At 42.9% G+C, this 16,628-nt stretch overlaps 1 protein-coding gene across 7 annotated transcripts in view; it reads right to left on the reverse strand.

The window, feature by feature from the left end:
- ATL3 (atlastin GTPase 3) overlaps positions 1 to 16,402 on the reverse strand; it is a 50,213-nt gene extending 33,811 nt beyond the window's left edge. Inside the window, exons 1-4 of one of the 7 annotated variants that reach the window (XM_029208611.1) lie at positions 15,985 to 16,158; positions 7,264 to 7,314; positions 4,305 to 4,519; positions 4,021 to 4,164 (exon numbers count right to left, since the gene is read on the reverse strand). In XM_029208611.1, coding sequence (XP_029064444.1) covers positions 4,021 to 4,164; positions 4,305 to 4,511 — 351 coding nt within the window. In that variant the 5' untranslated portion in view covers positions 4,512 to 4,519; positions 7,264 to 7,314; positions 15,985 to 16,158. Of the gene's footprint in view, positions 1 to 257; positions 314 to 1,250; positions 1,316 to 4,020; positions 4,165 to 4,304; positions 4,520 to 6,872; positions 6,977 to 7,263; positions 7,315 to 15,984; positions 16,294 to 16,325 lie in introns of those variants that run through there. The other 6 variants (XM_029208609.1, XM_029208613.1, XM_029208610.1 and 3 more) reach the window with 6 other exon arrangements.
- Positions 16,403 to 16,628: the final 226 nt, after the last annotated feature.

A 16,628-nucleotide genomic window follows, 5' to 3' on the forward strand; every position in this document is an offset into this window, starting at 1 on the left:
TCAATTCAACAAGATAAAAAAATGAGGGCACTATAAATGTCAGATAACTAAAAGCAAAGCCTGCTTACTACTAACACTGTAGAGATTTCCTAAACTCTTAAGGAGAATTAATACACCACATTCCCCCAAAATTAAAATGAGGCCCACCAGTTCTGTACAAAGGGATCACATAGTCAACAATAATTATTTATTCCTAAAAATAAATTAAGAAAGCATCTGGGCTTCCCTGGTGGCACAGTGGTTGAGAGTCCGCCTACCAATGCAGGGGACGCGGGTTCGTGCCCCGGTCCAGGAGGATCCCACATGCCGCGGAGTGGCTGGGCCCGTGAGCCATGGCCGCTGAGCCTGCGCTCCATAACGGGAGAGTCCACAGCAGTGAGAGCCCCGCGTACCACAAAAAAAAAAAAAAAAAGAAAAAAAGATAAATTAAGAAAGCATCTACCGGGGGGTGGGACGAATTGGGAGACTGGGATTGACACATATACACTACTACGTATAAAACAGATAACTAATAAGAACCTACTGTTTAGCACAGGAAACCCTATCTGTGGTGACCTAAATGCAAAGGAAATCTAAAAAAGAATGGACGTATGTATGTATAACTGATTCACTTTACTATACAGCAGAAACTAACACAACATTGTAAAGCAACTATACTGCAATAAAAAGTAAAAAAAAAAAACGCCTACCACACATTACCAGAAATGTAGAAACAGAACATGATACAAATAATAAGAACAGAAATGAAGGTCATAGGGCCTTGTTGTGGTGCCGTCTCTAAGAGTCGCTATGTTACCCACAGCAGGCCCTTAACTCACTGGGTCATTTTACAGCATCTCTAAAATGAAGATCGGACTTCCATTTCCAGTCAAAATGGAATAACAGACTGGATTTATCCTCCCACCTAAAACCAAACATAACAGACAAAATATATGAAACAACAGTTTCAAGACATTGGACACTGGGTAACAAAGGATAATGATCCTTGAAAGAAAGGAAACAGATGAGGTGAGCCTTACAGTTGACCCAGCTAACTGGCCAAGGCACAGGGAGGGAGAACCCAGGCAGAGCCACCAGATTCTCTGAGTCAGGAAATACAGCTGAGAGTCAGGAAGACCAAGGAAACGGGAGTTCTTAGGCAGAGCACCTGAGCAGAGAGCTACTGAGACAAAGAACACCAGGGATCTACAGAGGGTACCCATCAAGTGTTCAGCTGAGTCCTGACCAACCCATGTGAATAAGGAAATTACCTGAGGCTGGAGAAAGAGCCATTCAAAAGGGTTAGAGGGGGCTTCCCTGGTGGCGCAGTGGTTGAGAGTCCGCCTGCCGATGCAGGAGACACGGGTTTGTGCCTCGGTCTGGGAAGATCCCACATGCCGCGGAGCGGCTGGGCCCGTGAGCCATGGCTGCTGAGCCTGCGCGTCCAGAGCCTGTGCTCCGCAACGGGAGAGGCCACAACAGTGAGAGGCCCGCGTACAGCAAAAAAAAAAAAAAAAAAAAAAAAAAAAAAGGGGTTAGAGGGAACACTACCTAAGGTTCACAGAGGACCAAGAACAGCACCTGTTCCCTCCAGTCAGACTACAAAAACCCCATAAAAGCAACTAGACAAAAAGACACACAAGAACAAAGGATAACACCTATTTCTCAGCAGAAGTAATGTCAGCAAAAAGGCAAGGAAGGGACTTCCCGGGTGGCACAGTGGATAAAAATCAGCCTGCCAACGCAGGGGACACAGGTTCGATCCCTGGTCCGGGAAGATCCCACATGCTGCAGAGCAACTAAGCCAGTGAGCCACAACTACTGAGCCCATGTGCCACAATTACTGAAGCCTGTGTGCCTAGAGCCTGTGCTCCACGACAAGAGAAGCCACCGTAATGAGAAGCCCATGCGCCGCAACTAGAGAAAACCCACACGCAGCAACAAAGACCCAACGCAGCCAAAAAAATAAATAAAATTAAATCTTTTTTTTTTTGGCTGCATTGGGTCTTCGTTGCTGCGTGTGGGCTTTCTCTTGTTGCGGAGCACGGGCTCTAGGCACACAGGCTTTAGTAGTTGTGGCACACGGGCTCAGTAGTTGTGGCTCGCTGGCTCTAGAGCACAGGCTCAACAGTTGTGGTGCACAGGCTTCGTTGCTCCACGGCACGTGGGATCTTCCTAGACCAGGGCTCGAACCCGTGTCCCCTGCATTGGCAGGTGGATTCTTAACCACTGTGCCACCAGGGAAGCCCTAAATTAAATCTTTAAAAAAAAAAAAAAAAAAGGCAGAGGAGTGACATCTTTGAGGCACTGAAAGACAAAACTGCCAGCCTAGAATTCTATACCCAGCGTAAATATTTTCAAAACAAAGGCAAAATACTTTTCAAACATAGAAAGAAAGCTAAAAGAATTCTGCACCAAAAGAGCAGCACTCCAGGAAATTTTTTTTTTTTTTTTTGCAGTACGTGGGCCTCTCACTGTTGTGGCCTCTCCCGTTGCGGAGCACAGGCTCCTGACGCGCAGGCTCAGCGGCCATGGCTCACGGGCCCAGCCGCTCAGCGGCATGTGGGATCTTCCCAGACCGGGGCACGAACCCGTGTCCCCTGCATCGGCAGGCGGACTCTCAACCACTGCACCACCAGGGAAGCCCAGGAAATATTAAAGAAGTCCTTCAGCCTGAAGGAAAATGAATACAAAAAATAGATAAAAATCTGGACACAAAAAGTGAAGAGCAGTTAATGGTAACTGCATGGGTAAATATATGGCTTTTTTCTTATTATTTAAATATCTTTAAAAGATAACTGACCATTTAAACAACAATAAAAACAATGTTATTAAAGTAAAATAGTGACTAAAGCTGGGAGGGGAGAAATGGAACATCAATTAAATTTCAGTAAAGCTGTTAAAAAATTAAAGGCTGGATAAAAATAACATCTAAAGATCCTTCCATGCAAAAGTTTCTAATGTTACATTCCAAAAACTCCTTATTCTCCTACATTCTCTACCCTTAAAAAAAAATGTGTGATAATCTCCCCATTTTGCTACTCATTTCTGTATGTGTATTTATGCTGAAAAGAAAAAAGAGGGTTTTCCAATATACCTTTCTCCTGAAACTTTATTAAAAAAAAAAAAAAAACAAAGAGAGAAAGAAACAAAACATTAAAAGAATAAGGAAAAGAAATAGAAACTGTGGAAACAGTGATCAAGAGTTCATGCATCAGGGACTTCCCTGGTGGTCCAGTGGTTAGGACTCCTAGCTCCCAACGTAGGGAGCCCAGGTTCGATCCCTGGTCAGGTAACTGCATGCTGCAACTAAAGATCCCGCACGCGGCAACAAAGATCCTGCGTGCCGCAACTAAGCCCCAGCCCAGCCAAATAAATAAATAAACATTTTTTTAAAAAGTCGTGCATCAACTGTCCAGCTCTCAAAATATTTAATTACTTAACATCAAGGAAACGGCAGAAGCTGAACAACCTGAAGGGGGGATATGAAACCTGAAGCCCTGGAAAGACTCAAAAATGAGAGGCACAAACAGCTGTGAAGGTATGCTTTAGGGTGAGGCTAAAAACAGAAGGAATGGGTTAAAGTCTGTTGAAGAAACAGTCATAACCCCAAATCCCCTCTTCCACTTTAGGAGACACATGACTTGCCCCTGCTGAACCTTACAAAGAAACCTGGGGAGAAGCTCTATAACTGAAGCTTACTAGGCTCGAAGAGGTGGGTAAGATGCCCTGCTGACAGCTGGAGGGGTGGGGGGAGTGAATGCTTACACGAGTAAGAGTGTAAAGAACAGAAGTAACATCTGAACAGCTGAGAGCATTAGCCTTTGGGAAGTGAAAATGAGCAGACAGAGGACTAGGGCACCTGACAGCTATTTTTCGTTAGAAGCCTTATGTTACTCTTTGACCTTTTATTCATGAATTAGTTTTAAACATGCACTTATATCATTATGATAAAAATCATTTTTAATTGGATTATCAGGCTACACATTAAAGTTCTCATTCTGTTGTGTTTGTTAGTTTATAAGTCTTTTTCTTCCTTACCTTCTTCCCATCTGGCTTCTCCACAGTGAAAACCTCACTCCAGATCTGGATCCCAGTGGTTTCTGGGTCAGAGCCCCCTCTCCATGAAAACCCTGTTAACGGTTCTTCTCGGTCACCCAACCAATTTGAACGGCCACCTTCCTTCTATAGGAGAAATAAGAAATTTCCATTAAGTCTAAAATTTCGAGTAACTTTACACATCAAGGATAATTCATGAGCTTAGTTTGCTCTTTTGGACATAACAGTCTCACTTTCTAATTTGAAATGAAATAATTCTACTTTACCTGGAAATATAAGTATCGTAGCATAAAGTCCAGAAAGAAGGACTTGCCCTTTCGGAAGGCACCAGCCACTGACACCACCACCACATCAAGGTCTCGGATGTGTTCCTGTAAGAGGATGCTGGCCAAGGCTTTCTCTTCTAGCTCAAAGGCATGTTGGTCTTTCTGAACCAAAACAACCTGCACTGGACAAGGCTTTCCACTCTCCATAGCATCACCTATGTTGTTGTAGAGAAAAAAAAATATTAGTTTCAAATATTTTTAAAATGTTATTTTTTTAACATGGTAAGAGTAAAAACTTCTTAAAAACAGCACAAAGCACCAACCATAAAAGAAAAAAATGACAAATTAGACTTCATTAAAATTAAGAATTTTTGTTCATTAAAAGACATCCTTAAGGGAGTAAAAATGCAAGTCACAGTCTAGGAGGAAATATTACTAACACCTAAATCCAAAGGACTCATATCCAGAATCATTCTAGAAAAACAAAAGAAAAAGACAACCATTCCCCCTTTAAAAATAGCAATGGGTAAAAGATTATGAACGAGCATATCATTAAAAAAGGATATCCAGGACTTCCCTGGTGGCACAGTGGTTAAGAATCCGCCTGCCAATGCAGGGGACATGGGCTTGAGCCCTGATCCGGGAAGATCCCACATGCCGCGGAGCAACTAAGCCCGTGTGCCACAACGACTGAGACTGCACTCTAGAGCCCACGAGCCACAACTACTGAGCTCACACGCCACAACTACTGAAGCCCATGCGCCTAGAGCCCGCGACAAGAGAAGCCACCGCAATGAGAAGCCCGCACACAGCAACAAAGAGTAGGCCCTACTCGCCACAACTAGAGAAAGCCCGCGTGCAGCAACGAAGACCCAATGCAGCCAAAAATAAATAAATAAATTACTTTAAAAATAAAACCATAGGGCTTCCCTGGTGGCGCAGTGGTTGGGAGTCTGCCTGCCGATGTGGCGGACATGGGTTCGTGCCCCGGTCCGGGAGGATCCCACGTGTCGCGGAGCAGCTGGGCCCGTGGGCCATGGCCGCTGAGCCTGCGCATCTGGAGCCTGTGCTCCGCAACGGGAGAGGCCACAACAGTGAGAGGCCCGTGTACCGCAAAAAAAAAATAAAAATAATAAAAATAAAACCATAATGACATACCACTGCCCACCCATCAGAGTGGCTAAAATTTCAAAGACTGACAATATCAACTGTGGGAGAGACTGTGGTACAACTGTAATTCTCATACATTCTGATAGGAATAGAAAAAACCGTTAGGCAGTATCCACTAAAACTAAACATAACTATGATAAAGCAATTCCACTCCTAGGTATACACCTAAGAGAAATATATGTGTCTATCCACCAAAAGACATATATACAATGTTCACATCAGCTTTACTCAAAATGGTCCAAAACTAGAAATAACCCAAACGTCCACCAATAGTAGAAAGGGTGACTGCCACCGCTAAGTCGTAATTTTTTTTTTTTTTTTTGGCCGCAACACGTGGCTTGTGGGATCTCAGCTCCCTGACCAGGGAAACCGAAACCCAAACCCTAACCCTAACCCGCGGCCCCTGCAGGGGAAGTGCAGTCTTAACCACTGGACCACCGGGGAACATCCTAAGCCTTTTAAATACATCATTTTACTTAATCCTCAGAACAACCCTACGAGGTAAATAATACTGCTCCATTTTAAAAATAAACTAAGGCTTACAAAAGTTAAGCATCTTCCCCAACAGGTTCTGGAGAAAAGCTTGAAAAGATCTTTAGGTGGCTATGTTTTGCAGATCACTCTTAATAATCTAGTCAAGGTTTTAGGGACAATTAATTCTTCAGTTCAAAATTAAGCACTAACCAGTAGTTTCTCTCCTAGAGTTGAAAGCACAAAGATATTAATTCTTTGAAATTCAGAGCCACTTAGCTACGTGGATTTACGGAAGGTTTACAAAAAAACAGCAGTGGAGGGCTTCCCTGGTGGCACAGTGGTTGAGAGTCCGCCTGCCGATGCAGGGGACACGGGTTCGTGCCCCGGTCCGGGAAGATCCCACATGCTGCGGAGCGGCTGGGCCCGTGAGCCATGGCCACTGAGCCTGCGCGTCCGGAGCCTGTGCTCCACAACGGGAGAAGCCACGACAGTGAGAGGCCTGCGTACCGCAAAAAAACAAACAAACAAAAAAAAACAGCAGTGGGGCCTATGAAATGAGGCAAAGCACTATTTCCCTTCCCTAAGTGTATGTACTAAAGGAGATGTTTTTAGGTAGTTAAAAGGGCACTTGTTTTATTTTAATAATTATGTATTTTAATGACTATTAAACATTAGGAAACAAAACCATGTTTTAATGGATTATTGCTTAGGAGGCTAAGTTTTAAAAACGAATCAATATAAAGTAAATTGAAGGACAAATATTGAGCATAGAACAGGTAGGCAGATTTGGCCAAAATCATACACATGGTCCCAGAAACACTTTCATCTGGGAAGCAGTAAAGGCTGAATGATCACAGCAGGCAAAGTCGACAAAACAGCTTGACGGCCAGACTCTAATCTTTAAGTATGGGAATTGCTGCTCACTTTTTATTTATTTTTATTTTTTGGCTGCATTGGGTCTTCGTTCCTGACCATAGGCTTTCTCCAGTTGTGGCGAGCAGGGGCTACTCTTCATTGCACTGCACGGGCTTCTCATTGCGGTGGCTTCTCTTGTTGCAGAGCACAGGCTCTAGGCACGTGGGCTTCAGTAGTTGCAGCACACAGGCTCAGTAGCTGCGGCATGCAGGTCCTACAGTGTGCAGGCTTCAGTAGTTATGGCACATGGGCTCAGTAGTTGTGACGCATGGGCTTAGTTGCTCCGCGGCATGTGGGTGCTCTCCGGACCAGGGATCGAACCTGTGTCCCCTGCATTGGCAGGCAGATTCTTAACCACTGCGCCACCAGGGGAGTCCCGCTGCTCGCTTTTTATACTTACTGTATCAGGCAGCAACAAAAGGGTTCTTGCCACTTTTTAATTTTTTGCAAACTGTTGGAAAACAATTTATAAACATTGATTCAGTGTCATTCTCGCATTATAATACATATACACTAATACTTTTCTTTCCCATTATTTCCTATTATAAAAAGGAAACATTTCTGTAAATAATCTCTTAGAGTTCTTATTGCCATAACAGCAGGTGAATCCAGGACCTGAAGACCTTCAGTCTTTTATATAAAAGAAGAAATGAGAACAATTTATCCACACCTTATGGATAAGCCACAAGGTTAAGTACTGTGCAGTACTCAAAGCAATACCAAACAAAGTCCCTGAGATGGCTGGTTGCTCCCCCAATATTCATTTTCTCCTCCTGCTATGGTAATATATTTTTAGCTGGGCATATAAATGCTCAGAAGAAACACATTTCCAACCCAACCTTGTATGTAGGGTATCACTGTGTGACTAAGTTCTGACTGGAAATGATATAGCAACTTCCATATCATGCATCTTCCCCCTTCCTGCTGGCTATATGCAAAAGTGGGAGCAAGTCACCCTGGACCAGGCATGTGAGGGCAACACCCTAGGAATACTGGAGCAACAAGAGAGGTAGGGCTGAGGACTTGGTGTAGCAGAACTGCCATGCTGGCTCACTTTCATATGAAAGAAAAATGTCTACCTCGTTTAAATCACTTACTTGGAGGCTCTACGAGATACAACCAAACCTAGTAACCAATACAATAGTCCCCCAGGACTTCACAATTGAGTTCATGGTACTGGCTCTTTCAATTTTATCTATTTCACTATTAAAGTTTACTGAGCAGTGTGAATGTACTGACACAAAGCAGGCACACAATAAACAACTGTAAAAAGGATGGATGGTATGTACTGTAATCTAGTTGAAAGCTACCACCCTAAGAATGCAGGTGATACTGTCAGGGCAACAGGTATGGAAGATAAAGTTACCTGGGCTACAAACAAGAGAGAATAATCACATGACAAAAATGTATGCAGTTGTAGACAACGAACTGCACTTCAAGAGAAGATGAAGACCACTAAGAAGGACAGTTTAAAAAAAAAGTGATAAAGCCTTCCCTCATCTCTTCCTCTTTCTGCCTATAGCAAAGTGAAAAAGAAGAGAACCAGGCTATATTTACTTGAGGGAGCTGGGGTGATCCTGCATTTCTCTCCGACAGTATACTGGGCACACTGGATTTTAAAAGATCTTGTTCCTTTGGTTTGGATCCACTTAAGGGAAAAATCATTTTAAACTGTACACATCATTAATAATTTAATTTAAACAAATAGAGCTGCTCACTTTTCACCACACTATCTTTATCTCTCACTTCCTAAGACAAGAGAACTATATTATTGATCATCCAAGTAAAAATCTTATTTCCACTCACCCTTTTCTAGATATCATGTAAATTTCCTTTGCTGATTTATCCTCGCATCTCAGACAACCTGCCCCCTAATCTCATAGATCCCTTAATCAAAACCTCAGGGCCATCTCCTTTAGCCAAGCCACCTTCCAACCTTTCCTGTCTGTTAGGTTGATCATGCAAGTCAACACCCCCCAGTATTGCTTTAAGGATGTTACCTCATCCTTCAGGGATGAATGCCTTCATTACAGTACATAAACATATCAGCAACTACCTAAAAAAAAAACTATCAAGGACCTCCCTGGTGGCACAGTGCTTAAGAATCTGCCTGCCAATGCAGGGGACACGGGTTCAAGCCCTGGTCCAGGAAGATCCGACATGCCACGGAGCAACTAAGTCCGTGTGCCACAACTACTGAGCCCATGCTCTAGAGCCTGCAAGCCAAAACTACTGAGCCCGCGTGCCACAACTACTGAAGCCCGCACGCCTAGAGCCCATGCTCTGCAACGAGAAGCCAACACAATGAGAAGCACACGCACTGCAACCAAGAGTAGCCCCCGCTCGCAGGAACTAGAGAAAGCCCGCGTGCAGCAACAAAGACCCAACGTGGCCAAAATTAAATAAATAAAATAAAATAAATAAAACAAATTTATTTAAAAAACTACAAAAACATTTTATGGATTGATGGCTGAAAGCTAAAAAGTCTCCATCCTGTAAGTCAAACCCTTTCACCATTCGCCCTACTGCCTTCGTTCCTCTAATTCTTTATTCTCCTCATCCTCCCAGGTAAATTTATACTCATTGGTCTTCCTCCTAGGAGAAAGTTAGGATTCACGTCCTGTCCTGTCTTGATTCCAAATTTTCAAATATACAGCCTATTCAACCATTTGTTCTCATGGCCTGAAATGTTTCTTCCACTTGACTCCAGCAAACACTTGCTCATCCTTCAACAATCACCTTCACCCTCCCTCTGTCCTGATCACCCACCCCATCCTCTCAGAGTCCATCACTTTGCACAGTACACTAAAAGCAACCAAGAGAGACGGCAGGGCTTAAATCCTTACCTTCTCACCTCTAGAATGTAACCTCCACGAGGGCAGAAATTTTTGTCTCTTTTGTTCAATGCTATATCCCCCAAGAACCAGAAGAGTGCCCACAGAGAGTAGACATCCAATAAACAGTTGGGGAATAAACGAAAAACTCCACCATTTAGTCACAATGTGACTGTGGATAAATTTCTAACCATTTGTAGCTCCTTTTATTTATAAAACTAATACCCATCTCAAAGCACAGTGTCTGACACATATTAGGGACTCCATAAAAAGAACCCACTTTCCTATTTCCACTAAAACCTTTACTATTATTCCACTCATTACAACATAATAATATTGTAATGAGCTCCTGGGAGCCCCTGGGGAGTAGGGAAACTACCACATTCAGCCCCAGGATCTACCATAGAAAAATAGCTTCCTAGTATTGTAAACACTAAACCCTATAGTACATGTAAAGAACCTCAATAAAAGTCAGTTTCTTCCCTTCCTCCTCCCAGTCTTTCTTTGTCAACCTCCCTGAAAGTGTGTCTTCATCCACTTATCTACCCATTCCCTTCTTATCACCTTGCAATCTGACTTTTCTCTCAGTCTCTCTGTTGAAACCATTCTCTAGTTCATCAGTGACCTCTCCTGCCAAAACCAATAGGCATTTCTTGATTCTCATTCAACTCTACACCTGTGATATAACACACTGGCCAACCACTTCTAAAACTTCTTAAAACCTTTGGACTCCACAACAGTGCCCACTCCTAGTTCTCTTCCAGCCTCTTTACCACCCCCTTTCACCGGTTCTCCTTTTCAGCCTCCTGTGATACCCACCAACGCCCTGCTTTAGCCTTCTGCAGTTCTCAACCTCTCCCTGAATAAGCTCTTTATTCTTATAATTTCACTACATCCTCTATTTTGGCGATGCAACTTCATTAATTTCTAACCTGCACTTAGGTCCAAACGTGCAACTGCTTAAGGGGCAGATTCACCTGGATATTCCACCATCAGCTCACTCTTGGAGGTGTATTATGTAGAAATATATGGGTACAAGAGTCAGGAGACAAGTTCCTGTTCCAGTTCTACCACTAACAACCTGTGTGATTCTGGGCATGTCTAGTCTTCAGTCTCAACAGTAAAATGAGTCAAGATTTAACCTCTAGCAACCCTTTCAGTTCTAACATTTTATAAGTCTACATTTAGTATCATCAAAATGAATCCTCTCAGATGCTCCACTTCTCTCAAATCTCCACCTTTCAGCCTTCACATCTTCCCTGGCTCCATCTTCCTATATGAAACATACCACCAGACCCTACCATTTCTTCCTTTTATGACTTAAGCTCCTGGTTTGGCAAAGACTATTGTAACAGTGAAGGAGTATCTACAGGAGAAAGGCCTTCCCTAACAATCAGGAAAGACCAGATTTCTGGGCCCAGTTTCGTACTAACCGTAACAGCATGAGTAAATCACTTTACTTCTCTGTGTCTCAGTTTCGTCTACAAAATCAGGCAGTTAGGTAAAGCCATTTTATAGCTCTAAAATTCAATCTCTGTTGAACAATTGAAAATTTCCTGAATATCTAAATTGGCCAAACTTGCTGGGTAACGTATTCATGCCTTGGCTTAATTTAAAACTGTATAGTCCTGGCTAAAGAACAGATCAAAATTTACCATGATAAAAACATTAAAGCAACTTGCTCAGCAAGGACCCCACCAAAGACTTGGGGGTTTGTTTTACGAGTTTTTTAAGGGGGAGAGATACTCCATTTGCAGTGAAATTACTCCCACTTCTCAGTAATCTTATACTCTGGAGATCTAACCTCCAGGGATAGTACTAGAAAAACCTTTAAGTGGCAACCTTATATGCCTTCTCCCTTTAGCGAAGCAATCATTTCCCAAGGTCCAGATATGCATTCTGAGATGATAACAAGAGTAATGCTCACTTACATGAACAGTTAATGTTCGATATGAAGAGGTAATGCTCTATTATGTTCATTTATATGAGTAAGAGATGTGACATCTTATACACATACAAAGATATGGCCTGACCACAGTCACATCTATCATCTCTATTTGTTTTTTTTTTGGCCACACCACGCAGTTTCTAGGATCCTAGTTCCCCGACCATCTGTATACATTTAAGTGAACTTAAAACCTAAGTTTAGGGAAAACCTAAGTTTAGGGAAAACCTAAGTTTAGTGAACTTAAAACCTAAGTTAAAAAAAAAAAAGTGAGTGGTAGAACTATATCATACTGCCAATTCTGATTAGTGCTGTAAACAGCTCATAGTAATACCGCATCAGCCGTCATTTCGAAGTATGTAGAAATGTTGAAAATATTTGGATAATTAAAAAGGACTCCAATAGTTGATGTGGAAGCTACAACATTTTTTTTTAATTACTTTTAAAGTACTGATGTATCCTTTACTTTGGACACAACACACCTTAATCCAGACTAACCAATAGGTTTAAGTATGCCTATTCAAACAATCGCTGTATGATTGGATTCAACGGAGAAGCTCTGCACTAAAACAAAAACAGACAACCCAAATAGAATGGCTGAAAGACTAACAAGTGAAATTAATTATTATAGGGACCAATTTGTAGAGATCTGAGCAAATTACAGCACTGATTCTTCCTAGAATTATTTCTGAATTTTCAAAGGACTGAAAGAAAAAAAAAAAAAGTAGCTGCTCGGGCTAAATACAAGTAGATGAGACTAGTGAATTATAATTGGCCTTTCTGCTTCTATGGAAAATGTAAATTTTAAGAAATAAGTTCTATCAGAAAAAACATTATGGGGAAAAAAGTTTAAACGTCCCTCAAATACTTGAGAAGACCATCTGAACAGTGATAAATTCAATGAAACTAGTTATTTGGAAGCAATTACAATTGTTATTTCAGATAATTCAGACAGAATTTAGTGGATCAAGTCAACAGTTTAGACCAGGGTTTCTCAACCTCAGCACCACTGGTATTTTGGGCTGGATAACTCTTTGTTGTGGGGAGCTACCCCATTCACTGCAAGATATTCAGCAGCATCTCTGGCCTCTACCCACTGGATACCAGTAGTGCTTCCTCCTGATTGTGAGACCCAGCAATGTCTCCAGACATTGCTAAGTGTCCCAACCAGGCAAACTCGCCCTGGGTTAAGAACCACTGGGGTAGAGCCAGCCTCAGTACTCATCCTTACTGTCCAGAGAGTTTTGAAAAGCAAATCCTAACTACAGTTATAGAAACATTTCACTGAGTAGCGTGCATGACTCAGGGTAAAGTTATGACCTGAGTTTTCCACTCTCCTGAAATACCACATTTCCTAAAGGGCAAAAGCAACACACCCAAAAACAGAAGCATACCATTTTCATGCCTTGTTCTTACTGGCAGTCTTTAAAGTTCCTAATTCACAGAAAAGGCCAAAGAAAACACATCATCATATGTAAGGCTAAGTACACTAAAGCCCTCAGCCACCTCTACAACTGCTGGGTGTGGCTCTTTTTTGGTGATGGTGAGGGAGTGCTTTTATACACTGTTAGGTCTCAAGGCAGTAAGCATGCCGGTAGATACACGTATATTTTTAAGGTTGTTTCAGTGAAAATTCTATTTAAATGCAACTTAACAGAATAGGGGAAATTTGTACCTTAGCACAGAATGCTGAACAAAACCACATTTTCTTTGTCAATTAAGAATTCTGTAGTGCTTAATGGATTTATGAAGATCAACTATGACTAAACAGTATTAAAGATTCAGAAATGCAGAGATTGGGCTGAATCTAAAAATGATGCCAGGCTATACTACAGGCATCTAATTTAATACAGCATTTAATAGAATAGATGCCAGGCTATTCTATTAAAAAGATAAAAATCTTTTTAACAGAATGAATTCAATATTCATCTTATTTGACTTTACCCTAAAAATGAGACCACCCCCAAAATCAATCTGGTTACCTGAAGGTTTTAATTACCTGTATTCCAGTTGAATAAGCTTTAACTGGCAATATTTGATTTGGAGTCCTTATCATTTCAAGACAAAAAGAGTTAATCTACTTCTTTGCTTATTCACCTACTATACCACTAAAACCTATTTTCTGATTTGTAATATATTGATACTTTATCTGTGAAATATATGTAACATTCTAACAATCAAAACATATTCTAACAATCTAAACACATACCAATAAAAGGCATTCTTTAGATATGTGCATGGAAGAGTATCAACTCAATACAAAAATACTGATATTACAAATTATACTTCCTATAAAGTAATAAATCAATTCAAATTAAGCAACCACCTACAGAGAAACTTGTATATATTAGTACAGAAATTAAATTACTTGGGTTTGGGGTTTTTTTTTTTTTAAACTGTTGCCTAGCCCCTCAGTATATTAAATCAGAATCTGTGAGTGGGCCCCAAGCATTGGCAGGTTTTAAAAACCCCAAGTTATTCTAATGTGCAGCAGCAGGGCTGAGAACCGCAGCGCTACAGCAATTAAAAGACTTTTTTCGTTTAACTATAAGCTTTCCACTCACTTTTCCCCCTTGATATTTTTTAGAGAATATGCTCCTAGAATCTCAAAGATAAGTCAGGAAAATGTTTTAAAATTGAGACTAACTTTAAACTGTAGTTGTGTTAAACAATTTCTCAGTATAAGACACAAGGCCATAGAAAGTTTAACAGGCATGCCGAGTCACTGCAGGTAAATTTTAAACCTCAAACAGGTTCACACAACCCAGGGTTCCCTAAGGTACTTGAAAGAAATCTTAGAATATGTGATCAAACTGTGAGTAATGACTACCACTGAGGAATTGGGGAAGTAGAGATGACTTTATATTTCTTGCTTCTTACAATTCTCTATTATTTCATTTTAAATAATTAGTGTGAGTATACCTTTTATTATATGACTCAGGAATCATAAAAATGAAAAATGCATGGGCTACACCATAGAAAACCAATTCTAAAAAAGCCTAATCTAAACAAGTCCTATTTAGTGAAAACTAAGACAATTATGCTAGTACACATCATCACATTTATCCTTACTTTTTACTTCTTTTCTTAATTTTATGATTACTCCAATAAGACAGTTAACAACAGCTAATAAAACAACCTGCTCTACTAGTGTAATGCTTCATTAGGTAGAGGTCTTTTTCAATCAAGCGTTTTCTTTACAGGTGTTAAAGCAGCAACAGAGATTTCTATACTATGAGCTGGTTTCTGTGGGGATTGAAAAAAAACAGTAATTTGAAATTCAGTACACTGCAATGCTGAATACTTGTCGCGGTTTAAAACTACGTAGGTTTTGCTTCTCCAAAAGCCAGCCAAAATGTGAAACCACGTTTTTGGTCCGTTAGTTCTTTTCTCTCCTTCCCAAAACATTCCATCCAACTTCGTATTCAAATTTGAGGACTAAGATTTATTAAAAGTGTCTTCAAACAATGTTCTTTTCTTTTTTTTTTTTTGCCTTTAGATTTCGCAAGTGAAAACTTCTGGCCATTTCAACAGCACACACAGCAAACAAGAATAAAGCCAGGTAGAATGACAGATGAAATTAAAATCCATGAATTTATGGTGACTATTTGTTTTCTCTTTAATACTTTCCCTATGCTTTGTGTCTTCAAAAAAGCAAAAGAACAACGTACTGTACCAAACGTACTAAAAGAACTTCCTAAAAATCAATTTAGGCCACATTCTTTTATCTCCTTAGGGAGATAAGTGCGGGTTGAAAATCGACTTCCCTAATACCTCCTGTAACTCAAGGTCTTTAGGATAAAAATAAAGCTTCCAACTCAAAGACGCTTCGCAGCCCTCCAGAGCTTTTTAAAAGGCTGAACAATAAAGCATCTACCTTCCCCACTCCCTGGGCCCGTTAATACGGCCAGAGCCACTCGGCCCGAGGTTTCCCGGCCCGCGAGCGAGCGAGCGAAGCGCCTAGGCAGGGAGAGGGCAGCAGCCCGGAGCGCCCAGCTCAGCCTCTAAACGCCGCCCCAGGACCACCGACCCTCGGGGTACTAACAGCCGTTAGTACCCCGAGGAGTACTAACGGCCTCCTCCGGGCCCAGGGCCCGACCCCCGAAGGCGGCCGCTCCCGGCCGGTAGCGGAGAAAGGCGTCGCCCGCGTCCGACTGGCCCGGCCTCGCGAGCAGCCCCCGGACCGTAATTCGTCAGCCAAGGGACCCCAGCGAGAGGCGCGCGGCTCCAATCCCGGGACGAGGAAGGGCGGAGGCGCGGGCGTCCGGTCTCCTCGAAACTATAGCAGGGAGGGCGGCGGGGGTGGCCACGGAGCGGGCTCGGGGGAAATAGCGCGCCTCACCTGCTCCTCCCGATGCTGCCGCTACCACTCGCTGAGGGGACAACATGGAGCCTCCGCCTCCAGCAGAAGGAGCAGGAGCTCAGAGAGGGGCGGGCTGGGGCGGGAACGAACCAGGCCCTGGCGGCGGGAAACGGGCGTGGCCTGGCTCTACAAACAACTAGGGAGAAGGAGAGGCGCGCGAAACCACGAGACGGCGCGTAGCGGGCTGGCGTGGATCGACCGGCAGCCAGAAGGGCAGCGAGCGCCGAGCCGGCTGGAGCGGGAAGGCGCACGCGGCCGAATTCTGCCACCGCCCGAGGCGTGTGCGCGTGCGCCGGAGTCCGACACCCGCAGCCGGCTACCTGGGGCTGCGCCCTGGGGGCAACCGTCCTTTGGGAATTGTAGTCCCACGCTCTCTGGGTACCCTCCAACGGTTCCCATTCTGCGCACTCATCCGGGCGGGGAGGAAGCGGAAGAGAGGGATGGGGATTGCCGTGGCTCTTCGACGACTGAACTACAACTCCCAGCAGGCTGTGCAGGGAGCGGTGGGCCGCCCAGTCATCCCCGCCCTGCCCTCACTTAGCCTTGAGGCCAGCCCCCTAGCGGAGGCGTTGGTGAAACCGGCCACAGATCCTTGACTGCAGTGTTTGAGACGGTTTCGGTGT

The sequence above is a fragment of the Monodon monoceros genome, unplaced genomic scaffold (assembly GCF_005190385.1).
Source record: "Monodon monoceros isolate NGI ecotype Baffin Bay Population unplaced genomic scaffold, NGI_Narwhal_1 Super_Scaffold_7, whole genome shotgun sequence".
NCBI lineage: Eukaryota > Metazoa > Chordata > Mammalia > Artiodactyla > Monodontidae > Monodon > Monodon monoceros.